Source organism: Mustela erminea, chromosome 3 (assembly GCF_009829155.1).
Source record: "Mustela erminea isolate mMusErm1 chromosome 3, mMusErm1.Pri, whole genome shotgun sequence".
NCBI classification, from domain to species: Eukaryota; Metazoa; Chordata; class Mammalia; order Carnivora; family Mustelidae; genus Mustela; species Mustela erminea.
In genome coordinates, this window is record NC_045616.1 from 12984524 (window position 1) to 13006410 (window position 21887).

Genomic DNA, 21887 nt, shown 5'->3' on the forward strand with positions numbered 1-21887 from the left:
GCACCCCCTCTTCACCCTTTCCCCTCCATAAGTGTAGCATCCCTCAGGCAGCCCTGACTGCCATGAACAATAAGCAAATAGTTAACTTGCAGAGCTCACAATCCTGCTAGACAGGAGTCTCCCTTGGCTTACAAGTGTCCTAAATCTCACTAACAAAGATGATTGATAGCAGGATTGTGACACCCCACCAAAGTCTCCCAACTATCTTAATGTTAATGGCTGGTCTAAAGACAACATTGATCCAGCAGCAAGGGCAAGGCCTCCGGCAGGCCTGGAACATCCTGGCACCTTGTAGGCCCTCTTTAGCATATGAAAACTCCACTGAAACCTCCCTTCCCCTCACCTTCCCCCAACAGCAGGGTATATAACATGCCTACTCTCACAACCCGGGGCAGCCGCATCTCTGCCTGCCCACGGGTCCTGTCCCCGTGCTCTAATAAACCACCTTTTTGCACCAGAGACGTCTTAAGAATTCTTTCTTTAGCCGTCGGCTCCGAACCTCACCCCACCGAACCCCACCTAGGTTCAAGAACTTCATCATTATTAGTTGAGGAGGTTTTTGTTTTTTTTTTTAAAGTGTTTTTTTTTTTTTTTTTAAAGATTTTATTTATTCTTCAGAGAGAGAGGGAGAGAGAGCAAGCACAGGCAGACAGAATGGCAGGCAGAGGCTGAGGGAGAAGCAGGCTCCCCGCTGAGCAAGGAGCCCGATGTGGGACTCGATCCCAGGATGCTGGGATCATGACCTGAGCCTAAGGCAGCTGCTCAACCAACTGAGCCACCCAGGCGTCCCTAGTTGAGGAGTTTTTTATGGATGTGTTAAGATATTGTATTTTAAGATTTTATTTATTTATTTGACAGAGAGAGAGACATCAAAAGTAGGCAGAGAGGCAGGCAGAGAGAGAGGGGGAAGCAGAATTCTTGCTGAGCACAGAGCTGGATGTGGGAGAGGGAGAGGCTCCATCCCAGGATCCTGAGATCATGACCTGAGCCAAAGGCAGAGGCTTAACACACTAAGCCACCCAGACGCCCCGTGTTGAGATTTTTTGGTGAAAAACTTATGTCTCCTTTGGACATAAGGGGGAGTTTTGTTTTTTTTCTTTCCAGTAAGTATACCTTTCTTTTAGTCTTATCTTATTGCACAAAGTGAGATCTCAAGTAGCATGTAGTATAGATTGCTGAGAGAGGATATCCTTGTCTTGTTCTTGCTATTAGGAGAAAGCAATTAGTCTTTTAATAACATGATTAAAAATGATATTAGCTGTCAGTTTTTGTTAGTTTATTTGTTAAAAAGAATCGTGTTCATTAGCTTAAGGAAGTTCTATTATTAGCTTATGAAAGTTTTTTTTTAAAGATTTATTTACTTTTTAAGATTTTATTTATTTATTTGACAGAGAGATCACAAGTAGGCAGAGAGGCAGGCAGAAAGAGAGGCGGAAGCAGGCTCCCTGCTGAGCTGAATGCTCTATGCAGGGCTCAATCCCAGGACCCTGAGATCATGACCTGGGCCGAAGGCAGAGGCTCAACCCACTGAGCCACTCAGGCACCCAAGACTTATTTATTTTTAGAGAGATAGAGTTTGTGAAGCAGACTCCCTGTTGAGAGGGGAGCCTGATGAGGGCTTAATCCCAGGACACTGAGATCATGACCTCGACCAAAATCAAGAGCCAGATGCTCAACCAATTAGCCACCCGCACCATCTCTGAAAGTTTTTTTTTTTTTTTTAATAGTAAATGAATGGTAAGTATTACTGAAATGTTTTCCTGCATCTATTGAGATTGTTACTGGTTATTTCTCATTGCATCTTATTGCAATCCTATGTGTTAGAGTGATTAAAATTTTTTTTTCCTACTGTTCACAGAGCTTTGATTCCTGGAGAGAATCTCACTTGGTTGTGACGTATCAGCCTTGTCACATATTGCTGTGACTGCATTGCCAACATTTATGAATATTGCCATGCTTATATCCACGAAGGTTGCTTCCTTAGTCTTCTAATTGCTTGTAATTGTGTTTTATTTTCTTGGTTTGGTACTGAGGTGTACTGGCTTCATGAAATGAGTCAGAAGGTGTGCATTCCTCTTCTGGAAGACCTTTATAGAATTAGTACTATTTCTTTTTTAAATGTTTGGTGGAATTTATGAGTAAAAATATAGACCTGGAATTTTTCCTTCCTTCTGCCTTCTCTCCTTCTTTCATTCCTTCCTTCTTTTTATCCTTCCTTCCTTCTCTCTTCTTTTTGGGAAACATTTTAGTTAATAGTAAGGATTGGTTGGACTGTCTCCTTTGGTAGTTTGTGTCTCTCAAAGAATTAGTATATTTTGTGAAAGTTGTTAAATTTGTGAACATAGAGCTCTTAGTATTCCTTATTATCCTTTTAATGTCCATGGGAACAGGACTGATGTCCCACATTTCATTTATTCTGTTGATAATTTAGTCTTGTCTCTTTGTTTTGCTCAGTCTGACTAGCAGCTTATCAGATTTATTGATCACTTGAAACAGCTGACTTCCTCATGTTGATTTGTAAATTTGTAAACCGTAATATTAGCTATCGTGTTATTTTACTTTCCAGTATACAATATAATGATTCAAATATTCCACAGACTATCGAGGGCTCCTTGTGATAAGTGCACTCCTTAATCCCCATCACATACTTAACCTGTCTCCTGAGTACAGCAGGAAGCTAGGGGCTTGGCATGCATTAGCTGCAGTGGCGGGGCCCTGGTGGGGTCCAGTGGTGGCAATGAGCAGGGCAGCCATGGCTGAGCATGCAGAGGCTGGGGTGGAGTGAGGTAGCCTCTTGGGGTGTATAGCAGCTAGACAGGACACATGTGGCATATCTATATTTGCACGGAGCTGTCAATCCTAGGCCAGTTCCCCAATGGTTGGTAGGAGCACAGTTGCTTTAGAGGCACTGGCCAGGGGCTCGGTGTTTGGCAGCAGCAGTGGCCAGGGACACACTACATGTGTGTAGTGTCTAGGTGGGGTGCACGTGGCACTAGCAGTACTTGCACTAGCCCTGGTGGTGCACACTGGCATCAGGTGAGGGGGCAAGTGTCTGTGCAGGGCCTCCTATAATACAGGTGGCTCCGTGCCTATGCTGAGGGGCAGGGGAAAAAATGGCACTTGTCAGCTCCTTTGTTCCTGGAGGAGTCCACCCACAGTCTCTCAAATCCTGACAAAGACATCTCCCTCCTGTTTACCCCAGGCATTGTACAAACTATGCATTCTGTGTTCCCTCTCTGCTGGCTGTTGTCTCTTTAAAGGTGGGGACCCATCTTTCACTGGCCCTCCAGGCTTACCCAGTGATGAGCCAGCTGAGTTTTAAAGCTGCAGGCTCCAAGTCCTGCTGGTTGTACAAACTTTTGGAATTCAGTCCATCTGGTTTTTGCGGCCCTGTGTTATGGAGACTTGTTTTCCCTTGTGTGGGCTCCCTGGAGTTTCCCCTCCCCACATGGCTACAACAGACTCTCCATAGTCAATCCTAGAGAGGAGGCCACATGCAAAATAGAAGGAAGGGCAGAGATGCAGTCAAGAACAAAACTCCCAGTGTCCTTAACCACAAAGTGGAAGGACACCACAAACACAGAGAAGGAAGAGGAACAGAGCCCACATCAGGCACACCAGACATGGAGTCCTGGCATGAGGAAGATGAGTACCCATAACATTTGCTTTGAAGCCAAAGGGGCTTAAGTGTAGGAGTTTTTATAATCAGTGGTGCTTAACAACAGGTACTTGAAAAGTCATCAGACTCAGCTCTGGGTGAGCCAAAGGTCATAGGAAACTGGCCCCAGATCTTCAAGAAACAGCATAAACAAACGACACTGTTGAGATACAGTTAGATGCAGAGGTCTCAAAAGTCTCCTGGGGTGCACAGGAAGGAGATTTATTTACTAATCTCAGAATGTGCACTGGAGGGCCAAGCATCTTTAGGAGACTTCTCCAAGAACAAAGGAGCTGCTGAGTGCCACTTCTCTCTCCACTGCCACCTAGTTACCAGAACACCTGCAGGACCAGCATGAGCCCTTTCTACAGAGCTTGCTAGCATTACATGAACCACCTCCACATTCTGGAGTGTACCTCCCATATCCAACATGTCTCATTTGTGCAGGAGTCCCTCCAAAGTATCTCCAGAGGGATCTAATCCTTCATGTAACCCTGGTAGGGGTCAGGGACCAACACCTACCTTAGCACTGCGAACCCCACCTCCATGTATTCCAGTGGACTTGTTTCCGTCAATCCGCCCCACCTAGCAGAAGTCCCTCGAAAGCAGTTCCTGATTTCCCTCATTCTGCAAGCAGCTCCAGCTGTGTCCTGCTCCACTCCAGAGTGACTTTTAGTCCATAGATAAGGGGAGATAAACACACATACGAGTTTAATTACAGTCATAGCAGTGGGCGAGGGACAGATGTCTGTTCTGCCTTCCAGTCCAGCCCACTAAGAAAAACCTCACTGGAGGCTGCACAAGGGGAAGCCTTGTATTGGGGGGTCACTACAACCCTAAGACAAACTGTGGGCAGACATCTGGCCTGACTGCAGACTACCCACAACTAAAGCCTCAGGGACAACTTAAGGAGAGTATTCTGCTGTTTGGTGTGACAATAGTCCTGCCAAGTGGACAGAGCAGGCATCTGACTCTGACTCAAATACAAACCCAGGGAGCCTCCAAAAGCCCCCTTAAGAGAACAGGTACTATAGAGAAAGCAAATGGGGCCAGAGCAGTCAGCTGGAATGAAAGCAAATCCATTTTAATCATATTAAGTAGGACACACAGAACACACATGACACACTGCAGATGCACCTGTTTCTGGTGAGCAGGAGACATTGGACTATGGTGCATTACAGGACCTCTTCTTCTTAAAGACACTGCTTATAAGGTCAGGAGACCTAGCTGACTTTTCTACTGCATAGAATCATACACAGAGGGTTAGACAAAATAAGGAGAAGGAGAATATATACCAAATGAAAGCCAGGACAAAATAACAGTAAAGGAGCTAACTGAAATGGAGTTAAGAAATACACTTGATAGATAATTCAAGGTAATGATCATAAATATAATGCTGACATTGAGAAGAGTAGAAGATCTCATACAGTGACAAGATAGAAAGAAAGAGTAGAGGGACTCATGGGTTGCTCAGTCAGTTAAGAGTCTGACTTTGGCTTAGGTCATGATCTCAAGGTCTTAGCCCTGCATCAGGTTCTCCACTTGGAGGAGAGTTTCTTCTCTCTCTCCCTTTGCCTCTCCCCCTCCTGTGCTTCCTCTCTCTCTGTCAAAGAAATAAATAATTAAAAAAAAAAAAAGAGTAGAAGATCTCACTCAGTGACCAGACAAAAAGAGAAAATATGAAATAAAAACCAGTAAGACATGAAGAACTCAATAACTTTTATTAAAAATTTACTAGAGTCAAGAAAAAATAGAGTAGAAATAATAGAAGAACAGACCAATGGCCCAGAAGACAGAGTAATAAAAAGGAACCAGGAAGAAGAGAAAAAAGAAAAGAGAGTGGCAAAAAATGGGAATTAATTGATTAAGGAAACTTGGTGACATAATAAATGTAATAAGATTCCCATTGAGGGATCCCAGAGGGAGAAGAGAGATTTAAAAAATTATTTTAAATCAACTTTTGGGACTTCATCAAGATCAAAAGCTTCTGCACAGCAAAGGAAACAGGCAACAAAACAAAACAAACAAAACAACAAAACAAAGAGGCAACCCACAGAATGGGAGAAGATATTTGCAAATGACACAATAGACAAAGGGCTGATATCCAACATGTATAAAGAACTTCTTAAGCTCCACACCCAAAAACCAGATAATCAAGTCAAAAAATGTCCAGAAGACATGAACAGACACTTCTCCAATGAAGACATACAAATGTCTAGGAGACACATGAAAAAAATGTTCATCCTCATTAGCCATCAGTGAAATTCAAATCAAAACCACACTGAGATACCATCTTACATCAGTTAGAACAGCCAAAATTCACAAGGCAAGAAACAGCAAATGTTGGATAGGATGTGGAGAAAGGGGAACTCTCTTACACTGTAGGTGGGGATGCAAGTTGGTGCAGCCACTTTGGAATACAGTGTGAAGGTTCCTCAAAAAATTCAAAATAGAGCTATCTTATGACCAGGCAATTGCACTGCTGGGTATTTACCCCAAAGATACAACTATAGTGAAAAGAAGGGGCATGTGCACCCCAGTGTTCATAGCAGCAGGTGCCACAATTGCCAAACTGTGGAAAGAGCCAAGATGCCCTTCAACAGACAAATGGATAAAGAAGATGTGGTCCATATATTCTATGGAATATTACTCAGCCATCAGAAAGGATGAATACCCAACTTTTGTATCAACATGGATGGGACTGGAGGAGATTATGCTGAGTGAAATAAGTCAAGCAGAGAGAGTCAGTTATCATATAGTTTCACTTACTTGTGGAGCATAAGGAATAACACAAAGAACATTAGGAGACAGGAAGGAAAAGAAAGGGGGGAAATTAGAGGGCATGATGAACAAAGAGAGACTGTGTACTCTGAGAAACAAACTGAGGGTTTTAGAGGGGAGGTGGGTGGGGGGGATGGTTGAACCTGGTGGAGGGTATTAAGGAGGGCATGTATTGGGTGCCTGGGTGTCTCAGTGAGCTAAACCCTCTGCCTTCAGATCAGGTCATGATCCCAGGGTCCTGAGATTGAGTCCCACATTGGGCTCTCTGCTCAGCAGGGAGCCTGCTTCCCCCTTTCTCTGCCTGCCTCTCTGCCTACTTGTGATCTCTCTGTGTCACATAAATAAATAAAAAATCTTTTAAAAAAAGGGGAGGCACGTATTGCATGGAGCACTGGGTGTTATACATAAACAATGAATCTTGGAACAGTGCATCAAAAACTAATGACATACTGTATGGTGACTAACAGAACATAATAAAAATAATGATACAAAATAGAACAGAAGGAGAGATAAAGGGTTTCCCAGAGAAACTAAACTTGGAGGAATTCATCACCACAAAATCAGTATTATAAGAAATGTTAAAGGGACATCTGAGTGGAAAGAAAAGGCCATAATCAGGACTAAGAAAAATAAGGAAGGAAGAAATTTCACAGGCAAATACAAACATAACAAATGTATTAGGCTAATCGCTTACAAGACCAATCTCGAGGTTAAAGCAGAAAGGCAGTAAAATCAATTATATCTATAAAAATCAGTCAAGGGATTCATAGCTAAAAGGGTGTCAAGGCTGACTCCATATATATAAAGCATTGGGGTACAAGGCATAATGAATGGGTTCAAACTTAAGTGACCATCAACTTAATAAAGGCTGCTATGTGCACAACATTTACATGCAAACCTAATGCTAACCACAAATCTAAACCCTGTAATCAATATACAAAAAATAAAGAGAAAGGAATCTAAGTATATCACTAAAAAATGCCATCAAACTATAAGAGAGCGAAAGAAAAAGGAAGAGAGAAGAACTAAAAATACAAGCATACTTATAAAAAATGACAGTAAAAAAGACAAGCATATTTATCAATCAACAATTTGGTTGTAAAACAACCACATGTTCCAAACAAAAGACATATATGAGTGAGAGCATAAAAAAGCAAGACCCATGTATAATCTGTCTACAAGAGACTCAGTTCAGATGAAAATATTCATGCAGATTGAAAGCAAACTTATGCAGAAACATTTTTCATGCAAATGGAAGTAAGAATACCAGAGCAGCAATACTTATATCAGGCAAAATAGTCTTTAAAACGAATATTGTTGGAAAAGACAAAGAAGGATATACATTATCATAAAAAAAAGAGTCCAACAAGAAGATATAATAATCACAGACGATTTGTATACACCCAACATGGGAGCACCCAGATATGTAACCCAAGTATCAGCACACATATAGGGAATAATCATAAGGAATACGATACTAGGGGACTTGAACACTCCACTGTCATCAATGGCTAGATCATCCAAACAAAAAAATCAAGAAGGAAACAGTGGCTTTGAATGACACGCTGGACTAGATGGATGTAACAGATACATCAGAAGATGGCATTCTAACCAGCAGAATGCAGATTGTTTTCAAGTTTAAATTAAAAAAATACATGGAGAGGAATGAAAATGAAAACACAATGGTCCAAAATCTTAGGGATGAAGAGAAACTATTCTAAGATGGAAAACTGTGGCAATACAGGCCTATGTCAAGAACAACAACAACAGCAAATCTCACGAAAGCAAGCTAATCCTACATCTAAAGGAGCTAGAAACACAAGAAACAAAACACAGCACTAGACAGGGAAGGGCGTAATGAAGATTATGAATGTAATAAACACAACTGAAATCAATCAATCAATCAATCAATCAATCCCCCAACAATTGGAAAGATCAATGAAAGAGGGAGCTAGTTCTCTGAAAAGATCAACAAGAATGATAAATGTTTAGCCAGACTCATGAGAGAAAGAGGGAGGGAGAGAGAGAGAGACATAGAGACAAGAGGATTTAAATAATCAAAATCAGAAGATAAGGAACTTTCTGACACCTCAGAAAGTTAAAGGACTGTAAGAGAACACATTGGACAGCCTAGGAAAAAAAGGCTAAATTGTTAGAAACATACACCCTTCCAAACCTCATGCAAGAAAGAATAGAAAATGTGAAAAGATTGATACCTAGCAATGAAATGGAATTATAATTCAAAACACTCCCAGCAAAGTCCAGGACCACATACCTTCAAAGATGAATTCTATTAAACAGTTAAGAAGAGTTAATAACCTATTCCTCTGAAACAATTTCAAAAAACAGAAGAGGAAGGAAAACTTCCAAATTCATTCTGAGAGGCCAGCATTACCCTCAGACCAAAAGTAGATAAAGACATTATAAAAAAAAGGAAACAACCGGACACTAGCTCTGATGAATACAGATGCAAAATGCTCAAAAAGATTAAATAAACTTAACCAAGGAGGCCAAAGACCTGTACTTGGAAAACTATAACACACTGATGAAGGACATCGGAGATGACATAGACACATGGAAATATATACCACACTCATGGACTGGAAAACTCAATAAATGTTAAACGTCTAAAATATACAACACAATGTGCAGATTTAATGCAAGCCCTATCAAAATGCAAATAAACAGACCTAAAAAAAAGAACCCTTAAAAGAGTCCTCAAATTTTAAAATTGGAATCACAAAATACTTTGAATATTCAAAGCAAACTTGAAAAAAAAAAAAAAAGAGAACAAATCTGGAGATACCATAATTCCAGATTTCAAGATATACTAGAAAGTGTCATAATCAAAACAACATGGTATGGGTACAAAAATAGACACAATATCACTGGAACAGAATAGAGGCCCCAGAAGTAAACTCACAATTATATGCTCTATGAATCTATGCAATGGGAAAAAGACATTCTCTTCAACAAATGGAGTCGGGAAAACTGGAAAACTACATGCAAAACCATGAAACCGGACCAGTTTCTGACATCATATGTAAAAGTAAACTCAAATGCATTAAAGACCTAAATGTGAGATCTGACACCATAAAAATCTTTAGGAGAGAACACAAGAAGTGTCCGACTTTAGTTATAGCAACATTTTTTGAGGCGGGGGAAACAAAATCAAAAATAAACTATTGGGACCACATTAAAAAAAAAAAGAAGGTTTGTACAGTGAAGGAAACCATGAACTAATCAAAAAGACAATCTACTGAATAGACAATATTTGGTAATGATCTATCCAATGAGGGGTTAATATCCTAACTGATGAAACTCAACACCAAAACCTCCCAAATAATCCAATTTCAAAAATAAGCAGAAGACATGAACAGCCATTTCTCCAAAGAAGATGTACAGATGGCCAACAGACACATGAAAAGATGCTCAACACCACTGACCATCAGGAAATGCAAACTAAAGCCCAATGAGTTATCACCTCACACTTTTCAGAGGGACTGAAATAAACACACACACACACACACACACACACACACACACACACACACACACACGAAACAGGTGTTGCGAGGATGTGGAGGAAAGGAACCTCCCACGTTGTTGATGAGAATGCAAACTGGTGCAGCAAATCTGGAAAACAGTATGGAGGTTCCTCAAAACCTTAAACATAGAGCTGTCCTGGGATCCAGCAATTGCACTACTAGGTAATTACAGAAAGGATACAAATAAACAGTTTTGAAGGGATACCTGCACCCTGATATTTACAGGAGCACTATCTACAATAGCCAAGTTATGGAAAGAGCCCAAGTGTCCATCCACGGATGAATGGATAAGGAAGTATGTGATCTATACCAGAATATTACTCAGCCAGGAAAAAGAATGAAAGCTTGCCATTTGCCATGGAGCTAGAGAGCGTTCTGCTAAGCAAAATAGGCGAGTCAGAGAAAGAAAAACTCCATAGAATCTCACTCATATGTGGAACTTAAGAAACCAAACAAATGATCCTAGGGGGATTAAAAAAGGGAGATAAGCCAAGACATAGACTGTTAACTACAGAGAAGAAAAGTGATGGTTCCCAGAGGGGAGGTAGGTGGGAGGATATGTGAAATAGATGTTGAGGAATGAGTGCACTCATCATGATGAGCACTGAGTCATGGTTAGATGTGTTGAATCACACTGTTTGTACCCCTGAAACTAATATAACACTGTATGTTAACTATACTGCAATTTTAAAAATTAAAAATAAATAAATAAGTGAAAGTAAATAAATAAATAGAATCTTGAAATAATTTTTATTTTGTTAAGCCAATAATTACCTTAATTTGTTTTATGCTCTCTATTTCTATAAATGTTGGGTCTTTTTGTTTAATTACACAGTTATCTAGCTTTGTAGCACTGTGGTGTGTTCCAACGTAAAACAAGTTTTACTGAGTAAAATCTAGCCCTTACACTGTCTCTGCACACAGTACCACTAATTCCCCTATAGATAATGGAATTTTATTACTGAAATTGTCTTTTGTTAAATTGAAGAACATAGCAAATATTTATTCATATTTTGCACTGTCTTAGATCATCACTAACATGATATATGGACTTACTTCTTGCACTGAACAGTATATCCTGGAGATGAGAACATAGCAGTGTACAGGGTGTTACTTCTTTGTACACTTGTCCTGTCATCTATTTTGCGGCTGTAACATTTCCTGCTGAAGAACATTGGATTTTTGTGTTTTACCATTTCAGTCAGTGCTGTGATTAATAGTTTTAAGCAGACATATTTTGTATTTTTTTCCAGCTGTTTTGTTCCCCCCCCAGGTTTATTTAGGTAAAACTGACAAAGTCATATTTATTTTAAATGTACAAGGTGATGATTTGATATATGATTACTGCAATGAAATTAATTAACACATCCATCAACTCACATATGTGCCAAATTAATTAGTACATCCATCACCTTACATATTTATCCTTTGTGTGTGTGCGGTGAGCAGGTGGAGGAACCACTCTCTAACAAATTTCAAGTATTGTGTTGTATTATTGTACAGTGTTACTAAGTATAGTCACCATGCCACACATTCACCTTATAACTGAAAGAGGTGCTCTTTCAGCAGCATTACATATTTCCCCCACTTTGCAACCCCCTGCCAGCCATTAATCTACCCTCAATTTCTATGGCCCAGGTTCTTCAATGTGAGATCACTGGGGCAAAGTGTAAATGAGTGTGTAACTTTTATGGAGATGGCCTAATTCACCACATTATAGGCAGATCATTTTGTGCAAACACCAATATTGCATGACAATAATTATTTCTCAACCGTTTCACCCATGGAATATGACACAGAATGTCAAACAATGCAATCTCCTCCAATGTAATGACACGATAAACGATATGTTAGTGATATGACATTTCTAATTTGCATTTTTCTTATTAGATGAGGGATCAGATATGATTAAGAAAAACTTTTGTAATTTTTAAAAATTTCCACTTAGATTTGCCACAATCCTCTTGTCTCTTATTCCTTAACTTCTCAAGTTCAGACACAAAATACGCTGAGAGCAACCAAGGGGTGTTGGTTGCAATACGCAATCCTTGGACTATGTCCCCGTCTTATGCACTTGTCCCTCTCACAAGTTACCCCAGATAACGGTTTTCGTTAGTTGATGTTTCTCTTTCATTTCCGGTGACACATGTTCAGCTTACCATCTGTTATGTTCTTAAATAAAATGATTAAGTCTAGAGAGGTCAAGGAGGATATCAGTCACCTTAATTGAGAATCTATTAATGATCAGAATGTATGCATTCCCAACAAAATGTCAGGAGCACCAAAATTGCACTATGTATGCATTCATTTAAAAAATCGTTTTTGAGGACCTACTGTGTGCACAGCCATTTTTTACTAGATGTCCATAGAGAAACCAGTGCTGGCTATGAAGTAACCATCACACAAGGACTAAGGTCTTCTGAAGGAAGGATTCTTTAGAGCTAATTGCTCTTATTATCAAATAATAGTCCCTAAGGGGGTAGTTTGTTCAAGAGTGTATTATGAAAATGTCCATGATACACCTTGAGGGCAGTGGGACAGAACTGCATCAAGGGAGCCCGAAGTCAACGTTCCAGGCACCAGGCACCATGACAACACTGAGAAGAATCAGGAGCTGGGTGTCTCACTTTTCCCATTATCATTCCTGACATGCTGAAGTAGGGAATTTGGTCCAGAGCCCACAACATCCTTAAAATTGTCTTCTCTAAGAAGAACTTTAGCATCCATTGCCACACACTCAAGGAAATAATTTTGTAAATAGAAAATCATCTCAACGTAAAAAGGAGAGGCACTAACAGGGCAGAATTTTTCCACATATCCCAACAGTTTTTCGTCTAATGACTCATCATCCTTCTCAACTGATAGCAAATGGGGAGACATGAGGTTTGCCTTGAGTTTCTGGACAGACACGTTAAAGTCCTTGGCTATGGTTTCCAGGGATGCATCATCCAGACTAAAATGAGACCTGTAGAAGGATAAACTCTCCTCCATTTTCTCCATATCATTATCACTGAATGAACCCATGAAAAGGCTGGAGGCCGAAGTTCCAGCCTTCAGGGCCTCCAACCAGACCTTCTTTCTCAGGGAATCCCTCCTCTCATCAATGGCAACCTCAGCAACAGTTGACAGGTATTGCATGAAGATGTGGTGCTTTTGGTGCTTGTGGATTGGGAGCTCCCTCAGAAGCGTGGTCTCTAGGCGTTGGAAATCAAAGTCAGACAATTCAAGGCTGGAGACTAGGAAGATGTTAGTGTCACCCATATTGGCTTTCTCCAACTGAGTCACATAGTAATTGCGGATCCTTTGCAGGACTTCATCCTTATTGAATGTGCTGGGTTTCAACTTTCTTAGATTCTTTAAATCAACGTCCACTTTAGTTCGGACAAAATAGAAATGCTTCTTCATTTTCCTAATTGCCATAGTCAGATGCAAATCATTCTCTTTGAAGCATGTAGCAGAGATGACAATAAAGAAATCATATTCCCCAAATTTCATTTTCTGCAGATACTCATGTAGTGGAAGTTGAGTGGTTCCCAGGCTAGGCAGGTCCCATAACATCACATTGGGAAATTTTTTGTATTCGTATTTGGTTCTCTCCAAGTTTATCTCCAATGACCCAGTGTAGGCAGCGTTTTTATCATCTTGCCCAACTCCCAGCAGGGCACTGATGAAGCTGGACGTCCCTGCCCCAGACTCCCCAATCACAGCAATGTTCAGAGGGGCATTGTCAATGTCTCTCAGTGCATCACTAATTGCAGAAACTGCTCTCTGAAGGTCCCCCTTCTCCAGGTGTGACTGAATCAATGTGATGGCTTCCTGAGAGACCACTTCACTTTCCAGTTTGAAGTCCTTAAAAAGCTTGTCAAGGCTGGAGACCAAATCACCACCCTCTGCAGGAGAGGGTGTGGAAGAGGAAGAGGAAGAGGAGGACTGACTCATGGCTGGAGCAGTAGAAGGCACTATGGGGAGGAGACAAGAGGGAAGGGAAAAAGAGTTAATGCAGCAAGGGATGGCTTGGGTTATGCTCTTAGGGACAGGTATAACATCAGTTCTGGACACAACTTTGTATCCAGAAGCCCTTCTTCTTCTGTCTAGGCATTGTGTGGACTTCTGACCTGGATGTAAAGTTTGCCCTTGCTCAGGCTCTTCCCTTATCTTGGAAAGCTCTTTTTCCTTAAGGTATTGTTCAGTCTTGCTGACTAATTTTTCTATCCAAACTTTCTTGCCTACATTATCCTTTATTTATCTTGCTTCACTTGTCTGTAATGTAATGTTATGAATTTAGTATTTCTTCATGTGACAAGTCTAAGAAGACAGCACCAGCTCTTACTCTCATACCCCTTCTCACCTGTGGTGTGAGTCCCTCCAGAAAGTCCACTTCTGATCACCTCTCACCTCATGTCATAGACTTTGGTTCTCATATAGGCAGTTAAATAAGGATGAGTGGCTCCTTTCTTTCTCAGAAAAGATACTGTATATCTTCCTTAGGAGATAGAAACTTTTAATGGTTGCAAATGTGGTTTCTTTTTATCTAGAAAGTATGTTGGCTCATGGAACTAGGTGTGGAAAGGACTCTCTGTTTTTCCTGGAGCAGAAACAGCAGGTGGTATGGATTCTAATGTTCTAAAAAGTCATTCTGGACTCTCCACGTGGGACTTGTTATGGACCATCCCAACTGTCCCTAGATCCCACCCGTCCCTTGCTTCCTGCTGTGTATTAAAGGGGACAGAACAGAAGTCAGGGAGATAATTCACCTAGTGGACTGGATAAATATAGAAAGTGGCCTGAATAAAGAGCTGTATAACGTGTCACTGATGTAACAAATGATGTTAACAAAGACTGAAATTGATTGGAATGTAAGACAGCCATGATAAGGAGCTCCCTCTGTCACCTTCTCTGAGGTCAATGAAACTGAGCTTGTTCTGGAATCTTGGACCTATCTGATCACTGGAGGCGGGACCAGAAAAAAATCATATACCCAGCACTAAAAGTAATGTGAAGGATTTGTATACTGTTCCCTATAGCGATTGAGAATAGAGTATTAATTTATTTTAAATTTTTAAATTTTTTAGAAACTTTTTCAGTGTTCCAAGAGAGAACGGAGTTTTTAGACTAGGAAGCAAGTCACTTCAAGTCACCACTGATGTCTGGGCAGGATACAGGTTGGAGAGGTGTCTTTGTCCAAAAGTGAGTTATCAGACACATCTTCCAGGGGCTTCCTGGCAGCCAGAACTGCAGCCCAGAAGAGAGGATGGTGAAGCCAAATTGGAGAAGAAGTTTTTCAGACCAAGTGTACATTGTTTGGAGTCTCACACATACGAATGGGGTATGTGAACATTCTCCTTAGAAGAGTAAAGCATGGATATTTAGCTCATTATGGGTGAAAGGGGCACTAAAAATTATACTGATGTATCCTATTCTCTCCCCTTAGGAGGACAACCTTGCCTACAACAATGGATCCTTTGCCAATCATTGTTTTTCTGCTTTCTCTCTTCAGTTAAAAAACTTTCTACTTCTACAGCTCACTGGAGCTCCTTTCTATTCCCAAGATGGGACACTACCCAAATCAAAAATTATTTAAGAAAGTCAATTAGGTCTTTAGAATTTACTTGGTTGAATTTATTTACCAGACTTATTGGCAGCGTCTAGATCCAAAGCAAACTTCTGACAGTATCTGGGGACAACAAAAAAACAGGTGTGGTTTCCCACAAATCCTTTTGATTTCATGTTTCTCTCAGCATTTCCATGGGCCATTGAAAGGCCATCTTGTTTTGAGCTCTGCTCTGTTTTGCCTGAGAGATTCTCATTGAATTGCCAGTCCAGGGTTAATGAATCACTCTGTCACAGACACAGCCGGCAGTGACAGAGCACAAGGCCTTAGCCCGTGGTTGAGTCCAGAAGTCCACTTTGGAATCCCTTCCCCAGTTCCAGTCCACAGTCTCTATTTATTGCTTTTTGCTGGCTTAGGCTGTTCCCTGTTTCTTGTCTGCAGGCTTTATTAATGGAACCTGCTGGTTTAGCTCATGAGAGACATTGGTGGTGATGTGTAGGAGGTGCTCTACGGAACAGTCCAGAGTAACTTCTAAACCTAGCTCCTGGCTGTGAACTCAGATTTCAAGTTGGCAATTGTTGGTGGCAGCTACAGTTCTGTGTGTGTGTGTGTGTGTGGAATCAGGCGGTGGTCCCTATTCTCCCTCTTCTTGGATGTGTGCTGGTTCAATCCTTGCCCTGGCCCCTAGTTCTTTGGTTACTGCTGTGTCCATAGTTCCACTACCTAAGTACTTTGGTTTCTCTTAATAGTCCACGAGATAAAGGCTTAGCTTAAAGATAAACAATAGATAAACTAGTGAATAAATAACCAAGTGAAACATAAATGGGATACTTAAAAATCCAAAGAGGTAAGTGCTCTATGTGGGCATACTGTTTATTTTACACCTAAGAATGATGGTTCTGACTCTTACCATGTTGGTGGGAGTGCCAACTGGGGAAGCCACTCTGGGAAACAGTGTGGAGTTTCCTCAGAAAGTTAAAAATAGGACTGCCCTATGACCCAGTACTTGTACTAGCAGGTATTCACTAAATATTACAAAATTACTGATTGAAGGGTTATATACACCATGAAGATTATAGCAGTCTTATCTACAATAGCCAAATTAGAGAAAGAGCTCAAATGTACAATAACTGATGAATGGATAAAGAAGATGGGTACACATATATACTGCATACACATACACTACGCAATATTATTCAGCCATAAGAAATATTGAAATCTTGCCTTTTGCAATGCCATGTACAGAAGTAGAGTGTATTTTACTAGGTAAAAAATTCAGTAATGGAAGAAAAAAAATCACATTATTTTACTCATATGTGGAATTTAAGAAAAAAAGTGATCATAGTGGGCAAGAAAGGGAGGTGAACCAAGAAACCAAGAAAGAGACTCTTAACTATAGAGAAGAAAGTGATGGTTACCAGAGTTAGGGGTTGGGTGAGGTATGTGATAGATATAAAGAGGGCATGTATTGTGATGAGCACCAGATGTTGCAAGTACGTGTGGAATCACTGAAACTGATATTATACTTTATGTTAATTATCCTGAATTTAAGCCAAAACTTAAAAAGCAACAACAACAAAAAGAACTATGGTACTGGAAGTCATATGGAAGCCTTTATGGAAGCCATAAAGGTCTACAAGCCTGTTTTGTGTCCCAAATAACTTGCCTCGGTACCCTTCAGGTTGGGAGCCATAAAATAAGGCCAGACAAACATGTATCAGTTGCCCCCTATTTGCTATTGGATATAGGTAGACAGAAATGTGTGTTAACCTCCATTTAAGGCTAGCTTCCTAACAATCTGTTGTCAGCACTCAGAGGCAGTACACTGGTCATTATGAGGACTGTAAAGTACAGAGGAAGGAAAATCAAAACAACACAAAGAAATGGAAAGACTTTTCATGTTCATGCGTTGGAAGAACAGATGTTAAAATGTCTCTATAACCCACAACGACTACAGATTCCATGTAAGGTCTACAAATATACCAAGAACATTTTTCACAGAGATGGGATGAATACTCCTAAAATTGGTAAAGAACCACAAAAGACCCCACAAAGCCAAACCACCTTGAGAAGTAACACAAAACTGGAGGGATCACAACTCCAGACTTCAGGTTATATTACAACCGCACAGCAATCAACATAGTATGGTACTGGCCTAAAAATAGACACAGAGCCCAATGGAACAGAGTAAGACACCCAGGATTAATCCCCCAATTACTTATGCAATAAATCTTTGACAACACAGGAAATAATATACAATGGGCAACAGACAGATGGTATTGGGAAATCTGGACAACTAGCTACATGCCAAAGAATGAATCTGAACTCCTGCCTTATCTCACCTACAAACACAAATTCAAAATGGATTAAAGATGTAAAGTGAGACCTGAAACCACAGAAGAGTGAACATGCAGTGTTTTCTCAGACAGAAGCCACTGTAACAGTTTATAGGCAGGTCTTCTGAGGAGAGGGAAACTAAAGCAGAAATAAATGATGAGGACCACATCAAAATAAAAAGCTTGTGCACGGTGAAGTAAATTCTAAGCACAACTAAAAGACAACCTATTGAATGGGAACAGATATTTGTAAATGACATAGGCTATGATGAGTTAGTATCAAAAATATATAAGGAACTAATGTAAGCAAAAAATCATAAAAAAATCCAATTACTAAAATGGGCAGAAGACCTAAATAGCAATTTCTCCAAAGCAGATATCCAGATGGCCGACAGACACAAAAAAGATGCTCAGCAACACTTATCTTGAGGGAAATGCAGATCAAAACCACAGTGAAACATCACCTCATGCCTGTGAAAGGCTAACATTAAAAACACAAGGAACAAAAGTGTTAGCGAGGATATGGAGGAAAATGAATCCTCTTGCACTGTTGGTAGGAAAGTACACTAGTACAGTCAGTGTGGAAAATAGCTTTGAAGTTCCTCAATAACTCAAAAATAGAACTACCATAGAGTCCAGTAATCGTTCTAGGTATTTACCCAACAAACACAAAAACACCAGTTCAAGGGGATGCATTATCTCTATGTCTATTGCAGCATTACTTCCAAAAGCCAAATTAGAGAAGCTGCCCAAGTGTGTATCGATAGATAAAGAAGATGTAGTATGTATACTCAATGGAATATTACACAGCCATTAAAAAGAATGAAAGCTCGCCTTCTGCAAAGACATGAAAGGGGTTACAGTGTATAACAGTAAGCCACTTGTGCCAGTCAGAGAAAGACAAATACAATAGGATTTAACTCATTTGTGGAATTCCAGAAAGAGAAAAAATGAGCAATGGGGGGGAAAAAAAGAAGAGGAAGACACAAAGTCAAAGACAGACTCTCCACTAAAGAGAACAAACTGATTGTTACCAGAGAGGATGGTAGTAGGGGATGGGTGAAACAGATGATGGGGTTTGAGAGTACATTTTTCATGAAGAGTACTGAGCATTGTATAGAACTGTTGTATCACTATATTGTATGCTTCTAACTAATATAACAGTATCTGTTGACTATACTGGAATTAAAATTAAAAAGTTTAAAAATAATAAAAATAAAAACACTGTATTGTGACTAACATAACATAGTAAAAAAATTAAAATAAAATAAATAAAAATACCTTGGGAGAATAACTGACTAATTTTTCATGGTGTCTGATTACTCATTTTAGTGGTAATCTAAGGGTAATTATTAAGAACAAGTATAGTGAGTAAATGTTTAAGTAAAATTTTTAAAAGTTGTAGGTAAACTTTAAAGTAGTTTTCAAAATCTTTTTGATAACCTAATATCTCAAAGTTTTGTTCAAAGTAATGATGTAACTTAAGATCATTGAACACCTAGATCATTTCCAAGTAAGATAAAACATGAAACATTAATTACTACATAATGGTTTCTTTAATTTTGCTTTTGTTTTCTTTACATGGAAACTAAAGATAAATATAGGTCTATTGGTAAATGTTTTGGTCATGATTATTTGAAAGATTGTACTACAAAAGAGCATATGCTCCTAGAAATTATTAAATGCATTTATAAGTTTGCAATCTAATGAATTCTGAAGTAACATACAGTTAATCAGGGCTTACCCTTTATTTCCTAGAAATTGAAGTTTCTAACGGTGAAGAACTCTAATTAATGTGAGTTGTTAAGATACAAAAATAAAAAAGGAAGCATCTCTGAATGAAACAGAAGTAGGACATGTGCTTTTGGTAAAAAAAATAAAATAAAATAAAATAAAGGGTATGAGGGCTGGAGATGCGCTTTCTTTCTTTCTTCTTTTTTTTTTAAGGCAAAAAAAGTTGTAGAAAGATTTAAAAATGATACTCTAGAATGGGATTTTGTGCACTGTCAGGACTAACATTGGAATCAATCCATTCTAGTACAAAAGTTAGCTGATGCAAAATTAGAATTTGATTTCCTATCTGTTAAAAAGACAAAGTTCTGTGGCTTTTAACATGTGATACACTTTTGGGCATAGCTTCTGAAAGCTTCTTTATCATTTAAGGGATCTTTCTAGCATCAAAGAGCCTATATTTTACATTGTAGTTGTATAGGTATATAAGTATTATAGAAATGACGTGAAATTCCTGGAAATATGCTCTGTCCTAGTATAATTTTATCACTTGTAATTACTGTCTTACCTTCTGAAATTGCTGTCGTTAAACAGGCTCACTCTAAAAGGACTTGAACCAGAGTGCCAGGAAAATGCCCCAGCTGTCTCTCACAAAGGCAGCCGGCCAAAGAATCTATAAAGAATGTGGCACATGTGGGTAGCATCCATTCTGCCTCTGCAAAAATGTCGCCTCATTGTGAAGTTTCTGCTATGCTGATGTCAGGGTATAAAGGCAACCCTCTGCTTCTGAGTCAGACAAAAGGATAAACCATGGCCATAAGTTGAACCGTCAGGGCTTTGAGAAACCCAAGAAATCTGTCTGCTTGATACTTCCTGGATTACTGGTAAAACACCCCGCCCTTTTTTTCATTTTGTTTTGTTTTCATTCCTTCATCCATTATGGTGCATTTCAGATGACTCAAGCTATGACTAGCTATTAGTGAGGACACTCGTATAAAATGGTGGAAATAGTCTACCAGCCATGTGGGACTTCTCAGGTCCATTATCCTGGAAAAATTATTTGTGCCTCCAGAGTTCTCACACGTATTCCCTCTGGACTTTGAACACCTGCAGATGGATTTTATTCAGTTGCTACCTAGTATGGGTTATCAATATGTTCCTGTTATTGTATGTATATGTTTGTAATAGGTTGAAGATTTCCTCTGCTGCAAGGCTGATGCCCTCATGGTGGCAAAGCAACTATTAGAAAATGTGTTTGCTACTTGCAATATAGCTTCCACAATCTCTGGTGATCAATCAGCTGCTTCCTTGGATAAATGATATTAGCCTTAACAGAACCTTGCAATCGTCACTGGTCCTATCACTCACAATCATGATGCAAGTTTCAGAGATCTAACGGAAGTGTCAAACTTAAAAATTATAAACCCGCCCAAACTACTGGGTTTGCCTGCCCTAAGGGATTGCCTTTGGACATACGATCACTCAGTAAGCCACTTGTCTTAAAAGAGATAACTCCTTCAGCAGGGTCTTTCTTTGACATATTTAATTTTGATTCCTTAGTCTTGGATACCATGGCTTCAAACTGAACTCTAACATTTATCCTATAATTAGGAACCTTATGCCGCCTAGAAAATCCACAATAATCTGACAGGTACATTGTCTTCTCTCCACATTTTCAGTGCATATTCAGGGAACTAACCACTAAGCAAATAATCTCCCTGAGGCTGGAACATCAGAGAAGGAATGAAGAGCATGGATGATCCAAAAATTGTGAACCTGAAATCATCACCTGTGAGCATCATAGAGGGTAAGCAAAAACATGATGACATATGACTATCACGCAAGGGATCAACAAAAGCTGCGAGAAGCACTGAACAGTAGCTGGAAGTGGCCCCAGTTGCTCACACTTTGATCACATCTCCAAGTTCAGCTGAGAGTTGATCAAGAGGGGGGAACTGTGACACAGGGCCACAGGGTCACAGGGCCATAGCAGGCCTCTTAAGTTAAGGCTTTGACTCCTCAAACCAAGACCTACTATGGAACCTAACTACAGTTTAATCCTCCATGAATGTATCCTGGAGCCAGTCACCATTGGAATTGCCTGATCAGCATGAAGAAATTAGCTGATAGACCCTTTCCCTTCCCTTTGGCAGAGTGATTTTGATGGAAACAGTGTATTCTTTACTGATGATTTCTTTCTCTCTTCCTCTAAAAACATGTCCATTCCTACAGCTCAGTGGAGCTCTTACTCTTCGCTAGATAAGATGCTGCAGAACTCAGGA

General features: G+C 39.8%; 1 protein-coding gene across 1 annotated transcript; it reads right to left on the bottom strand.

Annotated features, from left to right (window-relative positions):
* Positions 1-12594: 12594 nt before the first annotated feature.
* Positions 12595-13928, bottom strand: LOC116585877 (T-cell-specific guanine nucleotide triphosphate-binding protein 2-like). The gene has a single exon (XM_032335232.1). The coding sequence runs from the start codon at positions 13924-13926 to the stop codon at positions 12595-12597; it is 1332 nt and encodes a 443-aa protein (XP_032191123.1). The 5' UTR covers positions 13927-13928.
* Between the last annotated feature and the right edge of the window lie 7959 nt (positions 13929-21887).